Source organism: Bos grunniens, chromosome 24 (assembly GCF_055505025.1).
Source record: "Bos grunniens cultivar Pamir isolate PY7600 chromosome 24, Bosgru_T2T1.0, whole genome shotgun sequence".
Lineage (NCBI taxonomy): Eukaryota > Metazoa > Chordata > Mammalia > Artiodactyla > Bovidae > Bos > Bos grunniens.
In genome coordinates this window covers 59,580,458-59,601,797 of record NC_141188.1, presented here as the reverse complement: position 1 = coordinate 59,601,797, position 21,340 = coordinate 59,580,458, and the positions used below count along the sequence as shown (strand labels likewise).

At 46.8% G+C, this 21,340-nt stretch overlaps 1 protein-coding gene across 8 annotated transcripts in view; it reads right to left on the bottom strand.

Annotated features, from left to right (window-relative positions):
* Positions 1-21,340, bottom strand: part of ZNF532 (zinc finger protein 532) — a 130,193-nt gene that overhangs the window by 34,662 nt on the left and 74,191 nt on the right. For 7 of the 8 annotated variants that reach the window (XR_015154143.1, XM_086373671.1, XM_086373666.1 and 4 more), the window contains 3 exons: positions 12,879-13,060; positions 7,629-7,805; positions 1,215-1,377 (listed from right to left, as the gene is read on the bottom strand). Coding sequence is in view for 7 of the 8 variants with exons in the window: in XM_086373671.1 (XP_086229797.1) it covers positions 1,215-1,377; positions 7,629-7,805; positions 12,879-13,060 (522 nt within the window). In the remaining variant the exon portion in view is untranslated. The remainder of the gene's footprint in view (positions 1-1,214; positions 1,378-7,628; positions 7,806-12,878; positions 13,061-21,340) is intronic. The other variant, XM_086373667.1, reaches the window with a different exon arrangement.

Here is a 21,340-nt window from a genome sequence, read left to right as displayed (position 1 = left end):
ATTTAAGCAGTCTGTAGTTTTTCCTGATCATTCGTTAAATATTTATTGTCAAGGTGATTTTGTAATTTTAGGAAAAACCTTTAAAACCTCTTAAGAGGATCTTACTGTACTTAAAGTGAGAATGACGAAACCCGTCTCCCATGCATTTTATCCTCCCTAGTTCCACCACGCCGTCACTGCCTGCGCCGGGCCTCTGGCGAGTGGCCTCTCGGAGGCTTTGAGTCTGTTTTAACAGGCAGTTACGCTCCGTGAGCTCATACACATTCAACACAGGAACTTTCAAGGATTAACACTGCCATCATTTAACTGACCCGAGGTCAGAATAATTTAGAGATTTGATGTGCTCTTTCAAATGACCTTTTCTGTATAATACATTTAAGAGAAAAACTAAGAGGCTGAGTTCATGGTAATACTGGGTCTGCTGTTTCTCTTTTTAAAAAGGACGTCACTTTAATCTCTGAGAGCTGATGGATATTATCTCCTAATGACACAGGAATAAAATTGCTTAACCTTCTCCCAGTGGACAGCTAAGAGGCTGGTAACTAAGCTGTCCTTAGTGAGCTTAAAAGGCTATCGAGAGATTCAGGTGCCCCTTTGGGGAGAGAGTGGGTCGTCCAGACTGGACACTTATTCACTTCACAGACTGAGCACCCATCAGGCGCCAGATACTGTGCCGTATCCTGGACACCGTCAGTTTACATGGAAACTTGCTTTAAAAAGAAAAAAGACTATGAGATTCAGGGGTGTTAATTATAATGCGAACATAACTGCTCAAGTAATTTCAAGGGGAAAATCTTTATTTTTCCAAACATATCAATATTTATATGAATTAACATAACTCATCAGAGTCCCTATTTCTAAATCCTACCTAACACCAAGTTCTCAAAAAAGTAAACTTCACAGCCATCATTTTCATAGAAGAGGGAAAATAAAAAGTCTATGACTGTATTATTCTTCGTACAGTCAGGGCATGCATTTGTTACTTGGCTCTGATTTTTTTGTGATATGCAGGCCAGGACTCGGGATTAAAAAGCATCTCTCAGTCAAGAGAGCTCGATGGCTGCACGCTGTCAACTGCTCACTAGCAACGACCAGCGTCCACCCCTTCCCTCAACAGCGCCGCTCGTGCTGTCCTGTAGTCTACGGCTCAGCCCTGACTTACGACCGACGTTTGCATCTACAGCTCCCTGAAAGGACAGAGGAGAGGCACGCACCTTGATATGGTCCATCATGAGCTGCTTCTGTGCATATAAAAGAGAACAGTCTGGACACTTGAAGACAGACACCTTCTGGTTTTCGATGTGTTGGTCAAAGTGGCGATACAGCAGGGTTTGCAGGGTAAATACGGTGTCGCACATGGAACACTTATATATTATTCTAAAACAGAAGAAAGAGGTGCGGGGAATGTCAGTCAGCCCTCATCGCTCAGGCCAAAGGAACCGCCACTTCGCATCCAAGAATTCAGGAGGCGAACGCACACAAACGCAGTGAAGAGAACAGAACGGTTTAGCTTTGAGACAAATCTTCCAGAGCAACATTTCGGTACAGACACGCTCCGACACATCTTCACTTGTGAGCTACTTTAACAAGAGCAAAAGCATCCTTTCGCTTTTTTTTTGAAACAGTTTTAAAGATCAGACGAGGGAATGGTGCTACCCTAACCTGAAAGAGAAACTGACTGATGAACTAAGCAGGCCCACACATCTCGGGATGCCTGAACATGCTGCTACTTGCTGCAGGTTGTCTTTCAGAGTTAGTAGAATTTTACATTTGAATCTCACTATTTCTTTGCCTTTCCTTAACACTGAAAGCCCTGCACCAGGGAACAATTATACATGAAATACAGACCCATAAAAGAAAATCCACAAATCAAACGTTGCTTCAATGCTTGAATACCTACTGTCTCTACCTGGTTTAAAATAATCACTGTCCGCCACAAACCACTTCCCTACCTAGTACGGGACTGCTAGGCAGCCTCCTTATGTGAATTCAGTGGCTCTGAGCCTTCTGGACACTCCCTTCACCCATCAACACTTTCCGCTGGATCCTGAGCGGGGCGGGGGGTGGGGGGCGTCTGGGAGAATCCAAGGACCCAGACTCCTCACTCCCAGCCTTCACCTCCAGGGGTTCGCCAGGACACTCAGGGGGTCCCCATTTTCCAACACAGCCGTCCTGGCCCTGAGAGGAGACCCTGGGGGTGCCAGTGTCTCCTCTGAAGAGCCAGGAGCACCTGCACAGAAAACTCCCAAAAGCAGCGAGGGGAACGGCAGAGAGAGCCTGGCCCGAGTCGGCAGTCCAACAAGAAAGAACACCCAAGGCATCCTCGCCATTTCTGCAGGACGGCGGAAAGGAGGGACGCCCTCCCTGGGAACCACCTGTCTGTCCTCACAGGGTCTTTGCATTTCTCTGCCCCAAAACTACAGATTTTCCCCCTCTTTTTCCACATGAGTTTTATAAACGTAACGAGCATGAGCAGCATATGATTTTAGAAGATCCTGACATGTCAGCTACCCTGGCATAGAGCACAAGCACCCGTGACTGGGAGAAGGGGGTATTTTTTTAATATCAGACGTGGTTTACAGGATTTTATCATTCAGCTCAAAGGTGGTACATTAACATCTACCAGAGATGAGCACTTCCCCACTGTCTGAAATAGCTAACAGCTGGAAAGAACCCAAACATCCAGTATAAGTAAACAAGAGCAATAATGTATGAACATGCAGACATATACCAATGACATGGAATGATCTTCATGCAAATTTTAAAGAAAACAGGTAAGAAGACAGGATGGAGGATGGGCTCACATTTTGAAAAAGCAGCACAGAAAAGAAACAGCATGTAACTGTTGTCCTCTCAGCTGGGTGCTAATACCCCTATTTATTTACTTATTAACCTATTCCTGTAACTGTTTTGCCTGCTTATACTTCCTGATCTTTCTTAAATTAGCACCTAGCAATAAGAAAAAAAAAAGAATAGTCTCAAGAAAAGAGCTAGGATTGCATTAGAAAACTAGGATTGCATTCTTAGAAAAGAACTAAGATTTACTAGCTAGGTTAAAAAATTTTCTCAGGACTCCTCCTAGTTTCAGAAGTATCTGCTTCACGAAAATCGGCATGGCTTGCGCTTACGTGTGCTACATTCCTTCCGTTTTGTTTTGCTCGGTTACCTTCTACTGAGCTGCAAAGAAAGTAGAAAACAGGACATAATCTATTCACCTCAGACATAATCTACTATTCTGAGGAACAGGTTGCTGGAATGCGCCTCACAAACCACTATCAAATATCCAGGGGAAACAGTGACCACACAGGGCAGTTATCTGGGTACCGCCAAGTGGACCAGAGGATGGAGGCGAGCATCCCCAGAGGGACAGGCATGCAGGGAGCATCCCCGAAGGTGCAAGGAGATTCCTGCCAGAGGACGCACCCTGAGTCCAGCTGTGAGAGCGCGGGACAGGGCGGGAAGGAGGGTCATCTTCAGGACACGGGCCGGGGCCTTCCCTGGCTGTCCAGGGGTTCAGACTCCACACTTCCAATGCACGGGGCTCGGGTTCAATCCCTGGTCGGGGAACTAAGACCCCACAAGCCACACTGCGTGGCCAAAAAGTAGGGAAAAAAGAAAAAAAAAACAACACGAGGCTGAAATCCCCTGCAGGATGTGAGCAGCAAAGACTGAGCACTGCTCCAGATGGAAGCGCACTGGACGACTAGATGCGCAATGGGCTCCTAGATGAGATTCTGTACCAGGAAGAGAAAAAAGGAAAAAAAACAAAAAAACAAAGTATCTCACAGTTGGAGAAATTTTCATGGGATCTATCAACTGGATGGCAAAATATAAACCCATGCTGGGAGACTGCTGCTGCTGCTAAGTTACTTCAGTCGTGTCTGACTCTGTGTGACCCCACAGACGGCAGCCCGCCAGGCTCCCCCATCCCTGGGATTCTCCAGGCAAGAACACAGGAGTGGGTTGCCATTTCCTTCTCCAATGCATGAAAGTGAAAAGTGAAAGAGAAGTCGCTCAGTCGTGTCCAACTCTTCTTGACCCCATGGACTGCAGCCCAACAGGCTCCTCCGTCCCTGGGAGTTTCCAGGCAAGACTACTGGAGTGGGGTGCCATTGCCTTCATGCTGGGAGACTAGATGGTGGTAATAACGCACATGAGTGTTCTTGGGAGGAGAGGCGGAACACACCCAAACATTTCTGCCCTGAGGCCCCATTATTCCTAAGTGGGAGGAAGAGAGGGAAAGATACAGAGAGAAAAGATCAAAGGATGAACCAGGTGTTGGGAAGGCTAACAGCTGGGGCACGTGGGTAGAGGGGACACACGAGTTCTCCACAGTGCTCTTCCAACTCTTGTGTCGGAGATGATCACAAAATTAAAAAAACAGGTGCTAATATCAGAAAAGCCCAAATAAGGGTGCCACGACCCTCGCCGACACAGAGCTAGACCGTGAGCACAGAAGACTGGCAGGGAGGAACCACGGGGGGACCTGCAGGCGGGGAGCCGCGAGGGCACTCGGGACGGGGTGACCGGTCGGCACAAAGGCAGCGTCCACACGGGCACAGCCCCGGGGCATGCGACTGGCAGGGGAGGGGCTATGAAAGCTGAACCTGCAAATGTGACTTGACCCCAAATGTGAGCCTGAGTGAACATCAGGAGAACTGGACTGGAACAGTGCAGGGGGGGAAGGCGCTGAAAAGGAACCGCAGGGGAGCGGAGAGGAAAGTAGCAGGTGGGAAAGAAAGAGTAAGTCTAAATACCCACCCTCGGGTCAGGACAGAGCGCAACACCTGAATGTAAAAAAGCGCGTGAATGATAGAGGATTCTAAGCTCAAAACCGCAGCCAAGTGCCTCCACGGCCACTAGGGCTCCAGCCAGCTACAAGGCACGACACGTGCCCACGCCTGTCCTGGGGGATCTGCACCACGGCCCCCTCACAGATGGCTCAGAGACCAGAGAATCTGCGTGCTGCCTCGTAAATCCGAGGTCGGCTCTTCAAATTTGTCTTCGTGTGAAGCAAAGCCCTCCACCATGCCATGATGACATTGTGCGTGGCTTTATGTCCTGGCAACCTGTTTCCAAGCTCTGTTTCTTACCCAGTTCTTCACTCTAAAGTCCTCGTTTCTCGACTTGCATGCAGTTAGAAGCAGCAAAGAGAAGGACAGTGCGGCCCAAAATACTGCTGGTTATTCAGCCGTCAAGGAAGACATTAAAAAAAAGTCACTCAATGTATCGCTGTAAAATTTTAGCAGCGGACATTCACAATGATCTCAAGATTACCCAGAAAAGATGAAAGGGCATTCAAAGTTCCCTTGACAAGGCAGGGAAAAGTGCCTGACTACACACGGGAAAACAAGAAATGAAGCATTGGGATGGTTCCTGGACATAATGGGCACTACATGTATGTTTGAAATAAAAATCCTATGTCACGCCTTTCAAGCTGAGGTTCATTCTCAGACTTGCATATATTCTCTAAAGGAAACATGGGGTGGGGATTTTTATATTGATCTTTAAAAATTAACATACGCTGTTTGCATAATGTTGGATCTTCCACATAAAACCACCTGTTAACCAAACACCACTGTGAGGTTTCACACGTGAGGTTCTACTCACTTAATGTGGGGCTGACTTAACAGTGGCTCAGCACTCAAGAACACACCTGCCAAGGCAGGAGACTTGGGTTCGCTCCCTGGGTCAGGAAGATCCCCTTGAGGAGGAAATGGCAACCCGCTCCAGTGTTCCTGCCTGGAGAATCCCATGGACAGAGGAGCCTGGTGGGCTACAGTCCATGGGGTCACACAGAGTCGGACATGACTTTGTGACTAAACGATGACAACAAATTGAACAGAACAGGGATCTAACGTTGAAAGAAAGTTTCCTGGTCAAACACGGGCCAACCGGCTTCCGGGGCGGCACAGTGAGGCGGGCTTGACGGGAGTCTGTTTGGCGAAAGGGGTGCCTTCAGCCCCGGAGGGCGGGAGACGGACCACAGGGCCCCAGGAGCCGCAGGGCTGCCGGGGCGCAGGCCTGAGTCACTGCTGCAAACTGAGCCCACTGGTCTGCGGGTTCAGCCGACTTTCGCTTGTAAATTTGTTCTATAGTTTAAAACTCAGTCGTTAATGCCTATATTTGGGCGTGGACTTGTTAAAGGCTATGGTAGTAGAAAAAAATTTTTTTCTAAGAAAATATTGGAATAACTTTTTCCCTATACATTACTCAAATTTGAGGAGTATTGTTTTAGCTTATTTTAATGATGTGCTGTGCTGCATTCCCAAGTAGCAACTACTGTTCCAGGTTTCATACCCATTCCAGTGAATAAAGTTTTATTTGTTTGAATAAAAAAACCAAGTCAAAAACTGTATTTATGGAGTGGGGGGTGGAGGGAGACTATGTTAGTGCCCAAAAGCCTCATGACCATGACCACGCCCATGGCCTCATGACCCACTGAAGGCTGTTTAACTAAAAATCACTAATGTCTGTCTTCACAGCCATGACCTCAAGTTGTATGTGGATCCCCTAATTTGTAATGTGCTTCATTTTTAAGACCTACAAAGATCACAGCTGAAGGTCCCACTAGAATAAAACTCCATTTTCTCATAGCTTTTTAGTGAACAGGGTCATTTCTATCACGTTGAGCCACAAACACGTCCCCCAGACTAAACGCTTCATGAAAAACCAAACACATACAATATGGCATGTACACGTATCTCCCCCAATACTTCCTTGATTATAGGTTCAGAGAAAAACACAGCAATAGGTTTGAGGCAGCAGCTCTAGCCACACGTAATTATCGAATTATGCACGGCCACGAGCCACACAGGAAGACACTGCCGTCAGCCTGGCCATCGGACCCGGGGCCGGGTGAGCAAGGAGCGGGAGCGGAGGCTGTGGGCCCCCACGCGCCAGGCAGAGGGGCCCCGTGGAGGCATTCCAAATGCTTCACTCTGCTTCACCTCCAGCAAAATCTGGGACAGGCGTGTGACCCTCACTTTGCCAGGGTCGGGGTGGGGCCAAGGTCACCGCTCTGGTGGGTGATGGCCGGATTCTGACCCCAGGGCCCCCACTCTCTCCTCTCTGCCAGGCTGCCGCCACGGCAGGCCACCAGCTATAACTAATCCACTGCGGGATTTAAGACTCCATGAGGAAAATCCTGACACAAGTAAGATGGAAATTAAGGCAAAAAATGAAATTTACTTTTACTAGTCCAAGACTTATACTGGCTATGAAGTTAAGTTCAGGAACCAGGGTCTTCAGTTGACTTCATCTTCTGAATGGTACTGCGAAAAGTGTATCAGATGAAAAAAGAAACTATGAAAATTGAAAAGTTGACTTTTTTTTTTTTTTTTTTGGCTTCCGAGAACCTAGGAAAAATCATCTTAAAAGAACAAAATCGGTCAATGTTCATTTAGCAAAAACTGATGACAAGAGCATAAACAGTGACATTTTTGGACAAAGACCTCACCCTGGACAGTACTGAAGGCTTCAGGAAGTTATACGCTGTCTTTCACGAGCATCACAGTTTGCACAGCGGCGAAATCCTTCACGTCTTGAAATTTTACCCCACCGAACTACCACCTCCTCTAAATTCCTGAGAAAGGAGTGGAGAAGAGCTGAAAGGCAGCGCGACTTACTTTGGTTCTCCTATCTTGATGCCAGGATGCTGCGTGTAGGCATGAGAGTGTGTACTTGGGGCAGACTTAAACGCCATTGGACAGATAGGACACTTGTAGAAGACTTCACAGTGAGAACCTTGAATGTGAGACTTCAGTGCGGCCACATCTGAGTACACGACATTGCAGTGCACACATCTGTTAGAAAACAAACACACGAGCGTCAGCACGAGACCGTCAGACCTGTGTGGCGTGACTGTGCAAGACTGGCTCACGTGAACATACTGAAAATGGCCCTTCTGGGTTTTTTGTAGTTTTTTTTTTTAAACATGTGGGGTTTCTTCCATTTACAACAGATCAAATTATCTTCATATAGTTGAGAAGGAAGATTAGGAAAAAGAAAAATGAAACTCCGAGAGACTATTTTTTTGAGCATCTTTTATAAAGTGCCTAGGCATGAACATCCAGATTCCAGACTGCGGTGGGTCCGATGGAGCGTGAGGCCATGTCAAGGCCAGGAGCACAGCAAGACCCTATGGCTTCCGGCTTTGAGAGGATGACCACAGCTAGATGCTGAGGGTCTCACCCATCCCCAAGACCCGCTGGAAGAATTCTTCTGATACTACATGCCAGTGACAGAGGGACCCAGAGGGACAAATGAGGACTGGCTCAAAGCCGAGGCAGCGTCCTGTCCACCCCGAGGCGGCAAACGTACCTGGGGCTACTGTAGAGAAGGCCAAGCACCTAGTGCATTGGTCTCCCGGAAATTTCATTTAAGCACATGACATCTGTTTGAGAATGACGCGAATGATAAACTGCTAAAGGACAAACCTCCCCCAATAAATGGCCTCTCGAGCTCACCTCTTCTTGAATTAATACTAATTTGATGGTTAGCCCACTCCTCACTCAGATCTAGCCCTACAGAAACAAACTTCACAAGTATGGAGACACGTCCCCCAGCCTCATCTTTCTCATGGAGGGACTCCCAGCACCACTGAGAGTCCACCCATTTATCGCTTAGGCGTCCTTGTCGGCCCACCCCTGAAGATTAGTCGAGGGTGGTCTCTCTGCTGACCCGCAAGGACAGGCCTTTCAACACCTGGCAGCCGTGTCCTGGCCGTGAACGTGAGAGGCTGACCTGGAGGGGGGCTGCAGACAGGGCTGAACCTAAGATGCTTCTGTCTTAGAAGCTCCCTCCCAATTCAGGGAGCGGCTGCCAAAGTCACACCGAGCGGCACACTCTGAATTACGCGTGTTCCATCGAGTGTGCCGTGTTAAGTAAGCTTTGTGAGCATTTTATAAAAACGGTAATTAATGCCTTAGCATTTCAAGTGACTGAAGGCATCCTGTTCAGCAGTATATATAATAAATAAATATGTATATAATATATATTATATATATAAAGCAGTAAATAACAATAGGAGAATAAGGAAACCTCCTCTGTCTGATCTACCTGAACTACTATTTCAGGCAAAAAAGCCACCCAACCACCCTGAAACGATCCTGAGTTAATATGAACTTGGGTTGCCTGAACAGGTTCCGATCCTCTCTGGGCCAGTGTCTCACTTGTAAATGAGAAGAGCTGGACTAGATAAATTAGTCCTTCCCAACCCTAGAAGCCTGTGACTCCTATGAAAGAAGAAGATCATCTAAAATGAAAATAGCTGGGTTGCTAACTATTAAACTGAAGCACACGGTACATCACGAATCATAAACAAAACATTTTTCCCGGCAAGAGTACAGGTGATCGGTGCAAGGGCAAAACACCCAGGAAGGGCGAATCCTCCCGAGTCTCCTGGAGTCAGAGGAAGACTTAACCCCTAAGAAATCCAGCAAGAGGTTAGAGAATCAACTGCTGACAAAGGAAGTGGCTGAGGCTTGGCCCGAAGAGCTTCATGGAAGCAAGGGAAAGCCTGCCTTAATATGAGGAGAAAGTAAAAAAAATTAAAAGAACTTAAGAGACAGTTGTAAAATATCTGCCTGCAAGTGGGAAGAAAGATTCATGGGCAACAGGGGCCAATGAGGACTGTAAATAAGGTTGAAAAGTAGGAGGAGAACTGGAAGGGTTCCTACGGCATTCTAATGCTTCTAAACATCTAGCCTGCTAACAAATATTTACCAGAGCCGAAGCCCTTTGTGTTCTGGATACCAATCAAGTTTCTCTTCATTTTTTAAATTAAAAACATAATAAAATGCTTATAGTATACAATCCTCTAATTCCCTCTTCCAAATGCAGATTCAGTGGATTGAGAAGAGGGAAAATTCAGAGAAATACTATATTTGACTTCTATCAAATTGACTAGAAGCTAGAGACTCCTGTAATATCTGGGAGATAGCAGTATGATCAGGAAGAGAGCCCACGGAAGACACAAACTCAGGCTGGAAGCTGCGCTGGAGACATTCCTCTGGCTAAAAATAATTAAAAAAAAAAAAAAAGAAAAAATGGGGAAACTAAAAAGCCAAAAAGGAGAAGAAGAAATCATACAAGGTCAAGGGGCTGCTAAATCCCAGCCAAATGGTAGACCGAGCTGTTACTTGAAACAAGAGGAAAACAACTAAAGTCAGATTTTGTTCTATCACCTAAAGAGGTGTAAACATGAACGAAATTTCAGACACGCACACATAGGTCAGGAAGCAACAGTTAGAACTGGACACAGAACAACAGACTGGTTCCAAACAGGAAAAGGAGTACGTCAAGGCTGTATATTGTCACCCTGCTTATTTAACTTATATGCAGAGTACATCATGAGAAATGCTGGACTGGAAGAAACACAAGCTGGAATCAAGATTGCTGGGAGAAATAGCAATCACCTCAGATATGCAGATGACACCACCCTTATGGCAGAAACTGAAGAGGAACTCAAAAGCCTCTTCATGAAAGTGAAAGAGGACAGTGAAAAAGTTGGCTTAAAGCACAACATTCAGAAAACTAACATCATGGCATCCGGTCCCATTACTTCATGGGAAATAGATGGGGAAACAGTGGAAACAGTGTCAGACTTTATTTTTTGGGGCTCCAAAATCACTGCAGATGGTGACTGCAGCCACGAAATTAATAGATGCTTACTCCTTGGAAGGAAAGTTATGACCAACCTAGACAGCATATTCAAAAGCAGAGACATTACTTTGCCAACAAAGGTTCGTCTAGTCAAGGCTATGGTTTTCCCTGTGGTCATGTATGGATATGAGAGTTGGACTGTGAAGAAGGCTGAGTGCCGAAGAATTGATGCTTTTGAACTGTGGTGTTGGAGAAGACTCTTGAGAGTCCCTTGGACTGCAAGGAGATCCAACCAGTCCATTCTGAAGGAGATCAGCCCTGGGATTTCTTTGGAAGGAATGATGCTGAAGCTGAAACTCCACCTATGAGTACTTTGGCCACCTCATGTGAAGAGTTGACTCATTGGAAAAGACTCTGATGCTGGGAGGGATTGGGGGCAGGAGGAGAAGGGGACAGCAGAGGATGAGATGGCTGGATGGCATCACTGTCTCGATGGACGTGAGTCTGAGTGAACTCCGGGAGTTGGTGATGGACAGGGAGGCCTGGCGTGCTGTGATTCATGGGGTCGTGAAGAGTCGGACACAACTGAGCAACTGAACTGAACTGAAATGAACCCTCAAGTGCGAGAAAAAAAAAAAACCATACTAAATAGAAATTTTAGTAAAAATTTAAAGCGCCAAATTTAGGCAATGCCGTGAACAAGGGGGAAAAAAAAGAAAAGGGATGGGCTTTTCCAACTGTGTTAATTACTGTAAGCCTGCCAGCAGAGCTTTTGTTTTAATTTAGGAAAGATACCAGGAATAGCTAGAATTATAGGAGTCTTTACTTCTTTTATTCATTCCAATTTAAATTTACTTTCATTATATTGGAAATATCAACTCTGAATGTCTGAGGAAATTGGCATCCATTGAAGGAACTGCCTTCTATATTAAACAAAGAATCCAGTAATAAGAGTTTCCAAATACGGAATAAGAACCAAAGTGTTATTGTGTGGGAATTCTGCGGCATCAACATGGAACGTCCGTCTTAAGCACTGAGTATGCTTCTGGATCACCCTCTCTTACTCTGGAACATAACCGTGGAGACGGAGGTAAATAAACATAACGCCAGTTTAGACAGGGCACCGAGGCACAGGATCACGTGCATTACCACACAATGAGCAGCAGAACAGGCACAAAAAACTCTGGTTTTTAAACTTCCAAACCAAAGGCTATCTATTAGGTGGTTCTCAATCCATGAAACGCCTGCACATCACAGGTTTGGAGGCATGAGTTAAAAACGTGAAATCAGTCTCGTTATTAGAGAAATGGACAGAACCACCAAGAAACTAGTGACACCATAAGCTAAACTTAACTGAAATAAAACTGCTAAATCAATACCAACTGGCCTTCATTTTGATAAAACATCAGAACTGTGTTACACCTTTTTAAAAAATGTGTGTATTAACAGTCTAACATTAACGATACCCGGTAACCAAAGTCTCAAAATAAGCCCACAGCACAGTAACGCCTCTATTAACAGAGACATGTGCACCAACGACATGTTTTCTTGGTGGACCTCCATTTAATCAAAACATAGAAGGTTCAGGAATATATTTTAGAAGGTCACAAAGCGGAGGGTCAAGTTCAAACGCATCATCACACATTATTAGGCTAATGTTTGGATTTGTCAGATGTTGTAAAAGACATCTGAAAATTTTAGGGGGCAGTGAGAGGATCACAGTGAAGATGAGCAGAGACGCGGGAGAAGCCCAGGCCCAAGGACCAGAGAAGGGGGAATAAAGGAAGATGATCTGGGTGGAGGGCCCCTCCACGGTGAGCGATGGGAGGAAAGGGCGTGTTGGTGCGGCCCAGCCTTCAACACGACAAGAGAAAAGTGGGGGACCACCTCACCCTTTTGTTTTGATGAGAGAAGAACTCAGAGCTGCAGAAATGCACTGTGTTCTTACAGGGGTTAAAATGTAAGCAGCATGACAACAAAAGTCTGCTAGAAAGGGGGCATAAAGTACAAAGGCTCCTAACACTCGATCAAAGCCAAGCTTTGCCACATGCCTGCTTCTGCTTGGCAGGAGGGCCCCTTTACCCCGGCTTGGCGTGGACCAGCGTCAACCCCACATGAAAGGATTCAAACAGAGACACCCCCCTTATGAATGAGCGAGGTTCCCAGAGGATCTGTTGATCAAGGTTTCACTTGTAAGAAAATGAAAATGCTGAGCACGGACCACTCGGAACCCTGCGCAAGCTTCACGCGCCCGGAATGAAGGCCATACTGACCGGAAACCCACTCTCCGCGTGTAGTGCAGGCAGTTCTTGGTGACGTGGGTCTGGAAGTGCACGGACCGGCAGATGGCGCCGCACTCGGGGCAGGTGTAGGGAGACTTGTGCTGATGGATCCGCTGGTGGGAGGCATAACTGCACTGGTTGGGGAGCAGCATCTGGCAGACAGTGCAAGTCTTCTAGACAAACCAGAGGGGAGACACGATTGGTCCTGCGAAGTACTTTCTAACACGCAGAGAAGCTTGGTTAGACCTCAAAGTAAGTATACGTTGGTCACTGCAAGCACTGCAGTGATTATAAGCCCACAGAAAAGGCAAACTTAAAAAAGTTAAATGGTCAAGATAAAATACCTTACTCCATAAAACACAAACAGTATGTTCATAAAGTCAGGCTCATCCCCAAAAGTCAGGCTCATCCCCACAGTGTGATGTAAAGAGAAGGTTAGCTGCTGGTAGAGTTCCAATTTTGTTACTTTTACACATTTTTTTTTAGTGCGAAGAAGAGGTATTCTTATAAAGTAAGTTAGCAAATCTAATGAGTAATTAAAGTACAAGTTTATGGGCATCTATCTTGACAGTAGTCAGAGTTCCCAGAACTCAGTAACTTTCTTCAAAATAATAAAAAGTAATTAGTGGCTAACCCGGTTTTCTTTTTTGGCCACTTCAGTTATCAGTATTTGAGATGTGAGATACAGGAATACAGAAGAATGGCCACAGCAATCGCTTCTTCTTTTCTGCACATGATCTGGTCTTTAAATGGATGAACTGGCCATTATACGATTTACGATTAAAACCAACAAATCACGTTCAGATACATAAATTCAGATTTTAAATGGAAACTTCCAGAGCTTAAAATCTAATCACATATAAACTAAAACTGAGACCGAAATCCTCTTTGGGAAGGCCTCTACACCATTAACTAACAAGGAAAAACTGAAACACATTACATGTTACATCCCTTTAGATATAAGCACTGAACACAGCAGGCTTTTAAAACACAAAAAAACTTACAGTAAATATAAATGGAGGACTTAGTATCATTCCAAAGTTAAAAGGTGTTTGAATACTATTTGGACATTCATGCAACAGGTATCTACTATCTTCCAAAATGTATAATTTTTATTAAAGTCAGTTAAAGAAAAGCCTCAAAACATACTGTAGTTAAAAGTGAACCAATCTTTTATACTGACAACAGAATTAAGACATTTTCAAAACAGACTTTTTATTCTTTTAGCTTCTGAATCAAGCAAATTAAGGTTTCAGCTTCTAAGGAAAACTAAGGAAAATCAGAAACTCACTTGAAAATTCTTTCTTGGTTCTCTCCTGAAAGGACTAAAGTACAAATTTGATCCCATAAAATGTTTATTGCAGTCACAAAATAAGAACATTACAGGCAGCTTTGATGAGGTTAAGCATCACTTTAAAATAGCATTCCTTTTCTAATAATACATATTCCAAAGATTAAAACAAGCCACAGCCAATGAAAACCAATCCACAGATGCATTAAGTATCAAATCCTGGTGACCTCTTCTTTATCACAGGTAATCCACTGTTTCTTTGAACTAAAGGTTTCTATTCACTTCACCACACGGTTACTCATCCCAGGCAGTGAACTGTAGTGTCTGCATTTCAACAGGCATCTCAGAATGTCTTGCACTTACTAGGAATAAAACCCGTGTTTTCTACACTCAAGTCAAAGCATTTTCTTTTTATCCTATGCATTGAGCCCATTCCACTGTGAGCCAAGTGAACTGGATCCTTTAAATAGATGGACTTAGATACATCACCTCATTTGATTCTCATAAAAATCTATGAAGTCGATGGCATTATCTCCACTTTACAGGTGAGGAAAGGATGTGTGGCGGAGTTAAGAAACCTGCCAGGGGCCCACAGCTCTCAGGTGGAGGAACCAGGATTTGAACTGGGCTCTGACCCATTCCAAGGCTGACAGCGGGGCGGGGGGACAGCCGTGGTCACGATTACAGGCAAGCCCCCAGCCCACTCCACGGCGTGGCTTCCATCTATGGTGACGCAGCTTTATTATAGGGAAAGACAGCAACAAAATTAAGAGAAAACCTAAAAAGGAGACAGAGCACGTGTTTCCTTAAAGCCGAAACGAATTTTAACATTATGTCCCATCAAGATGTTACCAGGTACCCTTCATAGTACTCATAAAATTCACAACGAGTTACTTAAACATGCTCCCCTGTCAGATGCTTGTATGCGGTCATAATATGTAACTATATAAATAGTCATGGACGCATTGGTGGATGAAAGAGCTTTTGTACTAGTAAGGCGAACTAAAGTAAGTATCAACATTATTCGAGAAGAGGCTTTATGAATTAAAGTGCTCTTTATGACAGAAATCTCTGACTGCAGAGACTAGGGAAAATGTTTTAGAGTGGCGAGGTCACATACACAGCCACGTTTCCATAGCGACCTGTCTCACACGTCGGTCCCTGGGAGGGAGGAAGTGTTCCCTTCATACTGCATTGTGGCCCCGGAGGCTCCGCGAGAGCAGGTGGTGGTCTCTGCCCGCCCCCCTCCCCGGACCACTGACCAGCCACAGGAACCTGCCTTTGGCCCTTTCCACTGACTAAGGCTCCTCGCCAACTCCAGACAAGCGAGACCAGGAGCGGTGGATCACACACCCGAATCACGACGCTTCCCTATTCTCCGATCACTGCAGTGGAGGAATCCAGCTGCCGGGGAGCCCTCGGCCGGAGCGTGCATGCACAGATGCGTCTGCGTTAGCGCACACGCTCCGAGCAGACTCCCACGCTTCTCTGCTTACTGGCTCCCACTCCACCCACTCTGTGTGCAGAACCAACCAGCCGTCTGGGCTGCAGATGTTCTCTCCCGGACACATAGGTGAGAGCCACAGTTTTCAACTCACATGACAGCATCTGCCCAACCACTCCCCTCTGATTTTTAAAAAATTAATTTCTTTCTTTAGGTTTGGTTGTGCTAGGTCGTTGCTGCTTGCTGCGTGGGCGTTGCTCTCGCTGCAGGGTGCGGGTGTCTCCCTGTGGTGGCCTTTCTTGCTGCTGCTCCCGGGCTCCAAGCTCAGGCTCAATCGACGCAGCGCACGGGTGCAGCTGCTCCTCGGCAGGTGGGAACCTCCCGGATCGGGCATCGAAGCCCGTCTCCTGCACTGGCGGGTGGATTCTCGCCCACTGAGTTGCCAGGGAAGCTCCTCCCTCCAGTTTCATCCACTGCCCTTGTGTTAGGTAACAGGTCCCCTCCGCCTCCTGAAACGGTGGTGCTGGATCTCACAGTGCAGAGGAAGCGGAGCCAACGCCACTTGCTTCTCTGGGCTGCTGGGGACTCTTGGCAATGACACTCTCTCTGGACTGGGTGATGCGTGCGGGCATCGGGCCAGGCCAGGATCTCTTTGTGGTCTCTGATGATCTGACTGTCCTTGTTTTGTTGGTTTAAACCAAAGAAAACAAAAATGTCTCTCAAAACTCTCTCTTCTATACAAGTTGAGAACACTTACTAGGGGATAAAGCAGGTTGATGTGACAAAGTTGGCCTCTGGAACAGAAAACAGCTAAAAAAATGCACTCACACAGTTTCAGGTGTCTTCTGACAGTTTTACTGATGTCATCTGAAACACGGAAAACATTTGCGATACTCAGGTAATAGGCGGCTAATTTTCAGTCTGGGGCAGATCCATTTGCTCAGAGAACTGCTACCTTTAGAAAGTGAAATGCTACTTTTCAGTAGTCAGGTAATAGGAGAAAGCAGAAATTAAAAGCTGAAAGGTAATCGCAATCATATGTGACGACTACCCATATTGCACCCTCTGTGCCCAATCCTGGCACAGAAATCAATGGCTGGTGGGGGCACGGGGACACACAGGGGCCCTGGTGAGGATGCAGACAGCCTTAGGGCTTGGCATCCTCTTCGCATCATGAAGAATTATTTGAGCAGATTATTAAAAATATTTAAAGTAAAATCTTTGAGTAAAAGTATACTGAGCACAAAGCCGGCAAAACTATGAATTCTCTGCATTTCAATTCATATTTTAGGGGGAAAAAGGTAGCCTGGGAAATCTACAAGAGGAAGATGAGGAAGGCTAAGGAAATGTGAGTAAGCAGCAGCTACTTATGCTTCCACTTCAGAGAGACCAAAACCGTGTGACCGCGTGAGACACAGGTCAGAACGCTGTCAGCTTAACAGTCAGCCCAGACGCTAAGTACACTGCTTCTGCCTCATTAACAGCAGTTTTGCCATCTTCCATCTACAATATAATTATCAAACAATAATAATAATAAGTAACACCAGTCTGCTTTCCCGCTCTCCCTCTCAGCCGATCTCACGATGGGAGAACAAAGCATTTCACTTCCGACCCCACTGAGATAGAAGGAACACGGAGCATCACAGCAGAAACAACGGCATACACCATTGTGCACAACGCTAGCTGCTGGGGGTGCTTTTGTCCTCAAATCATTCTGCATTTTAAAAAAGGCCTAATAAGAGCTGACAGTGAAATGAGCCAATTTTCAGAGACCAGTGTGGTCAACTTACATAATCTACTCGGATGACAATCACTCAAGAAGACAGATGAATTAACAGTTGATGACCTTAAAATATAAACTGGGTCAGAACTAGCCTGACCAAAATTAAAATTAAACATTTAGGAGAGCAAGACCCAAAACCAAGCTAATAATGATACTTTGGGTGGCTGAGGGAACTGAGGTGGGCTCCGTGGTTTCCTGAAGAAGCCACTTGAGCAGACACGGCTCCAACGAACTGGTGGGGGCTGCTGGAGCTCGTTTAACATGCCTGCTACGTTGTGCTCACGACGCCCATAACCTCCCTGAACCTAAACTGAATCAGCAAGCCCGAAAAATAAGGACCACTGCAGGTAAGTCCCCTTAATATGCATCCTTGAAGCTGTCATGGATATGTGGCAGGTAAGATCTACTTTTGCCTGTGTCCAGTCAAGTCCAACTCTTTGCAACCCCATGGACCATAGCCCACCAGCCTCCTCTGTCCACGGGATTTCCCAGGCAGGAATACTGGAGTGGGTTGCCATTTCTTCCTCCAGGGGATCTTCCCGACCCAGGGGTTGAACCATCAGCTCCTGCGGCTCCTGCACTGGCAGGTGGTTACTTTTTACTACTGAGCCACTTGGGAAGCCCCAGTGTGGACATGAAAGTGTTAGTCGCTCAGTCGCATCCAACTCTCCGAGATGCCATGGACTAGAGCTCGGCAGGCTCCTCTGTCCACGGGATCCTCCAGGCAAGAGTTCTGGAGTGGGGCGCCGTTCCCTTCTCCAGGGGATCTTCCAGACCCAGGGACTGAACCAGGGGCTCCTGCGTTGCAGATTCTTTACCAGTGAGCCACCAGGGAGGCCCTCAGTGTGGATATAAACCCCAGAGTTTATTCTCGTAAGACTCCTACGGGGCCTGCGACGGTAAAGTTCTGTGCTTCTGTGTCACCATGAGAAACCAGAAAGGACAAGTAGCAATAAAGAAACCCTGCCTTGAGTCCTAAGCTGGCCACTAACTGGGTGTACGTTCCCTCAACTGCAAAACAGAAGGGAAAGGACACGACACCCTCTGACCACGGCTGATGCAGAGTCTGCAGGAAGAAAACCCGTCTCACCAACTCAGAGGCCGTAATATGTACTTCCGATCTGTACTGGGCTAAATTTAATTGTGGTTTCACCAAGAGGAGAAGCAATGACATTCCAGGACACTTAATTTTCAACGACTGAAACTACAGCTGTGGCCTCTTAACTACTTCACGGAGCAGAGGGAAGCTTCTCCAGCCTCTCTCTCACTCCTTTCCTTCTCCTGCCCTGAGGCAGGTTATATCCCTGGGTCTGGAAGACCCCTGAGCAGGAAATGGCAACCCACTCCAGTACTCTTGCCTGGAGAATCCCATGGACAGAGGAGTCTGGCAGGCTACTGTCCATGGGGTCGCAGAGTTGGACACAACGGAGCGACCAGGCACACACCCAGGGCAGATTCGCCAGTGTTAAAAGCGCCCGGCACCCCCGTTCTACTGCACCATGGGGTTCAGGGTGACTGGGAAGGGGATGGTCCATCCAGACTCTCCATCTCACACCCCGGCCTGGGGGCTTGCCCTCCTCAGAAGGGCCAACAGGTGCACGCAGGGCCTCAGGTGCCCTGGGGTCGTGGCTGGGATCCAGGCTGGGGGAAGCAGGACGCGGGGTGAAGAGGGCCTGGAGCTCAGCCACGGACGCCCACCCAGCTCTCGGCAGGGACTGCCGGGGCTTCGTGGAGCACAGGGCAGGTTAGCGGCGAAGCAGCACTCAGGGCCGTCACTGCCGTGGAGACGCCATCCACACGGCACGCGCGAGAGGAGGAGCGACTGGCAAGGCAGGTTCAGCGAACGCCACCAAGCCTTCCTTTACCCCACGACACACGGGCCAAGCCTCCAGGGCCGGAGCGTGTAACATGCAGGGTGAGAGGGGGCGTCACACGGACAGCCCCAGCCCGTGTCAACAGAAAGAGAGATCCTTGACCGGGTTCTGACAAGCACCCACAAACACGCCCGAATGACATCTGACAAAGCACAAAAAAGGCAACTCAGTGGGAGACAGCCTTTCAGACAAATGTGTGCTAAGTTGCTTCAGTTCAGTTCAGTCGCTCAGTCATGTCCAACTCTTTGCAACCCCATGAACCGCAGCACGCCAGGCATCCCTGTCAATCACCAACTCCCAGAGTCCACCCAAACTCATGTCCATTGAGTCGGTGATGCCATCCAACCATCTCATCTTCTGTCATCCCCTTCTCCTCCTGCCTTCAATCTTTCCCAACATCAGTGTCTTTTCAAATGAGTCAGCTCTTCCCATCAGATGGCCAAAGTATTGGAGTTTCAGCTTCAACATCAGTCATTCCAATGCACACCCAGGACTGATCTCCTTTAGGATGGACTGGTTGGGTTTCCTCTGTGCAACCCTATGAATGCAGCCCACCAGGCACCTGCCTCCAGTATTCTTGCCTGGAGAATCCCATGGACAGGGGAGCCGGACGGGCTACATACAGTCCACGGGGTCGCAAGAGTCGGACACAACTTAGTGACTAACCTCTGTCCGTGTTCTCCAGGCAGGCATACTGGAGTGGGCTGCCAGGCCCTCCTCCAGGGGATCTTCCTGACCCAGGGATGGAGCCGTCTCTTCAGTCTCCTGCATCAGCAGGCGGCTTCTTTATCACTAGCACCACCTTACCAGAGAAAAAGGACACGCACGGGGGAAAAGAAATCTCAACCTAAGTCTCACAAATTATACAAAAAGTAACCCAAAATAGATCACAGACTTAAGCGTAAATCATAAAAACATCTTTAGAAAAAAAACATAAAAGAAGGTTTTCAGGATCTAGAGCAAAGAGCTCTTAGACGTGATGCCAAAAGCACAAGCCATAAAAGAGAAAACTGATAAATGGGACTTCGTCAAAATTAAAAGCATTTACTCTGTCAAAGACCTAACAAGATGAAGAATGAAGTCGCAGACTGGGGGAAAAGACAGGCAACCACATACCGGCAAAGGACCAGCGTCTAAAATATATCAACAACTCTTAACACGCAACAGTAAAAACAAACAAAAAAACTAATCAGAAAATGGACAAAAGACAGGAAGAGACATTTCACCAAGAAGGATATGCAGGTGGCAAATAAATGTAAAAAGATGCTCAACATTATTCGCTATGGAAAAAACACAAATTAAAACCACATCACTACACACCTGTCGGGATGGTGAAAATGATGCCGCCACCAAATGCTGGTGAGGGGTAGAGAAAAGAGGTCATTCACACACTGCTCTTGAGGATTAAAACTGTACAGCCACTGTGGAAAAGAGTTTCTTAAGAACATACATATGCAACCACCACACAGCCCAGCACACAAAGGAGTTTCATCCCTGAGAGATGACAGCTTATGTTCAGATAAAAGCCCGCAGACAAATGTTTGCAGCAGCTTTATTCATAACAGCCCCAAACTGGGAACAATGCAGACGTCTTCGGTGACTAGATAGGGTGAGCACCTTGTGGCAGGAACATATGATAGAAAAACACCCAGCAATAAAAAGGGATATCTCCAACCGCTTGGATGAATCTCCAGGGAATTATGCTGAGTGAAAAAAGCCAATCTCAAAGGCTACATATGGTAGGGCTCTGTTTTTATAACATTCCCGAAATGACAAAATTATAGAAATGGAGAAGAAATCAGTGGTTCCTAAGGGTTAAGAATGAGGTAGGCGTGGGAGGAACTGGCTGTGGCTCTAAAAAGCCAGTATGGAGACTTCCCTGGCTGTCCAGGGATTAAGAATCTGCCTTCCAATGCAGGAACACCCGTTCGATCCCTGGGCAGGGAACTAAGATCCCAAAGGCCTCAGTGCAACAAAAGCCAGGTGCCAGACTACTGAGCCCAAGCACTCTAGAGCCCGTGCTCCGCAACAAGAGGAGCCCGCGCGCTGCCACGAACGCCC